This window comes from Brassica oleracea, chromosome C3 (genome assembly GCF_000695525.1).
Source record: "Brassica oleracea var. oleracea cultivar TO1000 chromosome C3, BOL, whole genome shotgun sequence".
Taxonomy (NCBI): domain Eukaryota; kingdom Viridiplantae; phylum Streptophyta; class Magnoliopsida; order Brassicales; family Brassicaceae; genus Brassica; species Brassica oleracea.
In genome coordinates, this window is record NC_027750.1 from 37,920,835 (window position 1) to 37,926,661 (window position 5,827).

General features: G+C 37.1%; 1 protein-coding gene across 1 annotated transcript; it reads right to left on the bottom strand.

Annotated features, from left to right (window-relative positions):
- Nucleotides 1-599: 599 nt before the first annotated feature.
- Nucleotides 600-3,312, bottom strand: LOC106336079 (microtubule-associated protein TORTIFOLIA1). Its single transcript, XM_013774801.1, has 5 exons — nt 2,254-3,312; nt 2,067-2,172; nt 1,482-1,957; nt 1,050-1,395; nt 600-969 (listed from the first exon to the last, which is right to left on the bottom strand). The coding sequence occupies exons 1-5, from the start codon at nt 3,040-3,042 to the stop codon at nt 953-955; spliced, it is 1,734 nt and encodes a 577-aa protein (XP_013630255.1). The 5' UTR covers nt 3,043-3,312; the 3' UTR covers nt 600-952.
- Nucleotides 3,313-5,827: the final 2,515 nt, after the last annotated feature.

Below are 5,827 nucleotides of genomic sequence, written 5' to 3' on the forward strand. Positions count from 1 at the left end.
ATTTTAATATCATGGTGATCGGTGATCGACAGCTTTTCACGAGTAGTCTTTACTCTAAAATCACATGATATCACAATTGATTGAGCATTATGTTTGAGCTTTGTTTGTTGAGTTCACTCTAGAATAGTTCCCTCTTCAGTCAGATTTCATGTGTTTTCCATTCCTGGCAAATCATTTTATTATCAGAAACTTCAGTATATCTCTCAGGGGACTTTAAGGTTTCATATAGTGTCAGAGAAACTAACTGATCAATTATGTAATTTCCGATACTCAAACAAAGATTCAATGATAATGTAAAGTTTCTCCTTACTTTTGAGAAACCTACTAAACTATTTATTTGCCCATAAAGTTCCCATTATGACACGAGAACGCATCAACGCAGCAGAAATAGCAACAGACAACAGTATAGGCAAATACTTAATTCAACGAAAAGTAGATATGAATTCATTTTCTTTTCCAAAGTAGAGAAAGAAAAACAGTTGCCAACCACTTCAATTATCTAACCCGTGAATTTACCTACCACAAGTTAGGCAGCTACTTAATAATCAAAATATTTTTAGGCAAGTGTTTTAGTATATTGTCTGAACTCACCAAGAACAAAACAAAAGAAACATACAATTGTTACAGATTTTAGCAAATCATCGTTTGTAAATATACGACATGAAAACTGACTCATTTACATCATAACGCAAACTCTGACAAGAAAAGCAACATATCATCATAAATTTCACACATATATTGAATATCTTCATCACCATCTAATTTTCTTTAAGGATTTTAGTACACAACATATTTTGAAGAAAGAAGAAATACTAAAATGGTTGCGAGCTTAGGGTAGTAGTAGTACTACTAATATAGTATAACTTGGTAATTAGTATGAATCACCACATTCTCAAACAGTGGTTTCTAAGTCTCAGAGAATCTTTGAAGTTTTTGTTTTCTCTTCTTCCTTTTAATTGTGAGGAATAACTGCAAAACAATCAAACAAGTATTATTAGTCATGTTAATGACTAAACACAAGAACTGAATATAACAAAAACTTGTATAACCTGCAGATCCATGATCTGGTCGAACTTCAGCTAATGGGTTGACTATAAATCCCGCAGCACCATTGAACCGCTGCCTGGAGTCTCGAGTCCCCATGGTTTGTGCATTCCTGTTCCTATAAGTGGCCAGCCTCGATGCTGAATACTGCTGCTGCTCTGGTTTCTTCCAGAATTTGGATCTAATGAAACTTCCAGGAGGAATGAGACAACAGCTGTTTCTGCCCGAACCGTTACTCATCCTCCCATTTGAAACTGCCAAGTCATAAGATATCTCATCCATCGCAATTTCTAGGCCGTGAACTCTAGTTTCCAGAGCACGCATTCCATTTTGCGAGCTTCCCACAAATCTCTAAAGAAATTAAAAAAAACACAAACTGAGTTTCAGGTACTAGTACGGAAATGCAAGAAAGATCATCGTCATGGATTCATTGCTACCTGAAGAAGATCCATTAGATTGGATTGCTGTTGTTCAATCTGAACAAGCTGACTACGGATCAGAGACATATCTTCAAACCCTTTGCAGTTATTACTACTGTTCCGGTTTTCAGACAAGACATGATGATGTCCTGTAGCAGCAGATAGTGGGGGATTGCCAGTAAGAGAACTACCAACACTTCCTAGCTTCTGCATCTTCTCGTGATTAGACTGACTCACTTCCTTTGTATTCTGATTATGTTCATGATACTCTTCTGCAAGAGGCTCTCCTCCAGCTTTCCAGTCCAATCTTCTCCTCACGCTTGATTTAACACGCGATGGTACTGAACTTGTTTTCTTCTGATCACTGCTCTTTATGTTAGTCCGTTTCCTAGCCGTGGTGGCTAGTGAGCTCCCCGGTGGAGTCGTTCTTGGTTTAGCATGTGTTGATGCAGCTCTAGAGCCTGATAAAGGGTATCGTCCATCACTTGCATCACCTAAAAATCAAGTAACAAAGCTAAGATCTTAAACCAAGAATAGTAAGTACTAAACAACAACAAAAAGTTTCCTAATTTAGCTAAAGATCTAATAGTAGAGGAAAGATACCTTTAGAAGAAGTATTAGATCTTGGGGGAGAAACCTCTTCAGACAAATCAGGGACTTGTCTCCACGCCTCCATCATCTGATTCATCACATCTCTCACAGCTTTCACCTAAACACACATAATCAAAACTTGTGATCATTGCTTTGACCAAACAAAACATAATAAAAACAAAAAAAAGAAAAACTAAACCTTGTCGTATCTCTTGCTTTCGAAGATCTTCAAAGACTTAGCTTTGAACTCTCCTAAGCCATTCCTCTCCACCGTCGCTAACTTCCCCAAAGCTTCAGCGGCGGCTTTCCTCGCCGCCCAATCTTCACTACTCAAGAAACTAACCAAGCAATCCACAAGCCCTTTCAATCCCCCACCACCGGGAACACCACCGGCACCAATCACACTTCCGATCACAACCACTCCCGCCGACTTCGCCTTAAAAGCCTTACACTTCACCAGCTTCTCCACCCGAGGAAGCAGCACCTCCCCTAACCTCACCGGATCCGGATCCTCCGCCGCATCAATCGCCGCCGCGAGACACAGCGCCACTCCGATCTGCGCATTCACCTCCTGCTCCGTGAACAGAGCCTCCGCCAACGGCTTCATGAACGCGGAGGCGAAAGGAGGCTTCGTCGTCCGGGAAGAGATCGCCGACACGGCCGCCACGCACGTCGAGCGGATGGAAGAGTCCGGATCGCGGAGGCGGCGCGTGACGCGGGCGAGGATCTTGGAGAGGAAAGGAGAGAGAGAATTGGGAGGGAGAGAGACGGACAAGACGGCGAGCAAGTGGATGCAATGCTTGCGAACCGCCGGTTTGTCGCCTGTGTTGGCGGAGAGTATGACGGAGATGAAAGGCTGGAGATTCCCAGAGGCGGGATCAATCTGTCTCGCCATCAAGTCGAGCTCACGTGCCGCCATTGTGAAGGTGTCTCGGTCTCCGAGCTTTGTTAGCAGCACCGACATGTTCTGCTTCGAGTTTTTCGCCATTTTTCACGATATCTGTAAAGTGTTTTTCGGCGATTAGTGATGCGGCGGAGAAGGTGGCGGATCTGGGGGAATGAGAGGTGGCACTGGCATTTAGTGTAAATAATAAGATAGTAGTTTAATTGAGACTGTGTTCGGTCGGTGGTGGAAGCTTTGACTCTGTGACCCCAGTTTGGGTTTTATTTTACCGTTTTGTTTGCGTGTCTTTCTTCTGTGATCTGTCTTTGTACCGTTTATGGGTGAGGTGGTTGAGTAGAGATGATGTTGATGATGATGACCCGAAACGATACCGTTTCCTCAGGTGTCTAAATAAACGCGCCATGGTGTTTTGATACATGTTAATCGTTATTGAACAAATCATTAAAATCTTAAAATTTTAACTGTGATATATTCTTTTTTTTTTTTTTGACAACAACTGCGATATATTCTAGTTAATGGATTTAGTCAAATGGTGTATTTAAGAGAATAGTTATTGTAAAATGTGATAAAGTTCTAATATAAGGGATAGTCAAATGACCTATTTAATGGAATTGATATTGTCTGATCAAGGAATACTCCTTCTATTTTAGGTTTCGGCACACGGATTAAAAAACAATTAATTTGTACATTTCCTATAAAAAAAAACATTATTACCTATACAGCTAACCATATTTCAACGATAGAAAAGTAAATTTTGCATAAAATTAATAAATTTTGCATCGAAAATCAAAAACGACACTTATTTTATAACAAATTTTTTTTTCTAAAACGACACTTAATATGAAACGGAGGGAGTAGTATTTACTTAAGGTTTAATGTTTAGGAACATACTCCGTTTCACTGGTGTTTTAAGATTTTTTTGTGTTTCATTTTAAGTGATATTTTTAAGTTTTCATGTAAAAAATAAATGTTGATGTTTAAGATCATTTGTATTTTGCAGTATAATTTTTTTATTGGTTGAATTAGTAATAGCTATTATTGTTTTTAGGTAAATGAGATTGTTAATCAGTGTACAAAAATCTTAAAAACTATTCTTTGATAGAGGTAGTAGTTGTGTATCACTATGACGATTCAATTGTTCAACTTGATGCATGTTTATACTCCCTTTGTTTCTAAATGTATGATGTTTTACAAAATTTTGATGTTCCAATATATAAGATGTTTTCATTTTCCTAGATAATTTTTACTTATTAAAAATTATATACGCAATCATATTTTAATAGTCTATTTTGTAATTGGTTGAATACCATTAATTTATAGTTTTAATGATGCCTTCTAGACAAAAAAATAGTTTTTTTAGTATGTATGTTTCTACCTAAACTTCTTATATTTAGGAAAGAGTATTAGTTAAGGTGATTATTGTAGATCAATCTTATGGTTAATTTTTATAAATGTGATTTTTCTTTTAAGAAATTGCATACCTATCAATATCATAGATTGATTGAATTTCTAACAAATGTAGATAATATATAACATATGACTTGGTAGCTTTGAAACATCAAATATGTGCAAACGAAGCAAAAAGTAACTTAGTTTGATGGCCTTCTTTGTTATACGTACCCTTGTCAAGGTGGTTCAACTAAGTATTCTAATATTTTTATTTACATCTTTGGTGAATCAATGTTATCAAATGGGAGCATGAAAGCTCTTTCTACTTGTTTTTATTAGTCTGGTTGCTAATCTAATTAGCGTGTTTTGTGCAGAATGTGATGGAAATGTTCTTGTTGAGTCATACATATGTTAAGTTGATAATCACTTCTGGTAATACAATCTAGATTTCGGTTTGAGATCCGATCTACACCGAATGAACCGGAAGACTTTTTCTGAACTGGGCTCAGAGCAAAGCCCAAAGTAGAGTTTGGCTGCACCAAACCGGGGAAAAAAGCCTGTGTTTTGTTTCACTCGATAACGTCTTTATCTTTTTGTCGACTTTATTAGATGCCTTGAGCATTGAGTGGTAAACAAACATTATTAGGAGATTGTATGTATGAAAAGAAGAAAAAAGCATAGAAAGACAAGACTCACGAGCCTGTTCCTGCAGCCTTAGCTTCTTTATACATCACAGCTTTAACATAGAAATCATAGCAACATCCACAAAACAAGCTGGACACAAGAAAGCATAATCAAGATTAAGGTCCGAGTAAAGAGGACTTGAAATCATGTATGTCGCAGTTCCATAGACATAGGGACTTCATATTGCTCTAAGCTCATCAAAAGAGTTGGACAAGTGACATCTCAAGAGCAACTTTCTTTTCATAGTAACTGAGGAAAAATTTCAGACAATGTAGTGACATTTCAAAGAACATCTATTAAAGAGTTATGAGGATGGTTTTAAAGTTGCCAAACATTTTCCATTCACATCTACAGAACATGTGTATGAATGAAACCTATGACATTCACGGTTACTAGTTACTACAAAGGTGATGGATATCTAACTGTGCCCAGTGAAGCTCTTAATCAGATTTCTCGTAAACCCAAACAACAAAGTATTTACATGTATCCGAGATCAAGTTATCAGTTGACTATTTTATGAATTATATTCAAATCAAAAAGCTAACACATCTGATTCAGAAAATGAATTATTCAACTTATGTAGTTTCACATAACCTGGCAAACACAAATATATATAATAATCCAAGTAACAAGAAACCAAGTCCAAAAGTGGATGTGTATCTCTACTTACTTGCAGTACTTTCTGACAAACAGATCACACAAAAAGATTGTTTTCAAGCCTTCAACAAAAATGAAGCTTTCCCTAACATATTAACATCTTCAACACAAAGATTTTTTTTTTTTTTTTTTTTTTTTT

Excerpts from the sequence above, each read along its gene's own strand:
- LOC106336079 (XM_013774801.1), bottom strand. The coding sequence starts at position 3,042 with ATGGCGAAAAACTCGAAGCAGAACATGTCGGTGCTGCTAACAAAGCTC. Across the intron at positions 1,958-2,066 it reads ATCTAATACTTCTTCTAAAG|GTGATGCAAGTGATGGACGA; the intron begins GTATCTTTCCTC and ends CTTGATTTTTAG. Across the intron at positions 1,396-1,481 it reads ATCTAATGGATCTTCTTCAG|AGATTTGTGGGAAGCTCGCA; the intron begins GTAGCAATGAAT and ends TAATTTCTTTAG.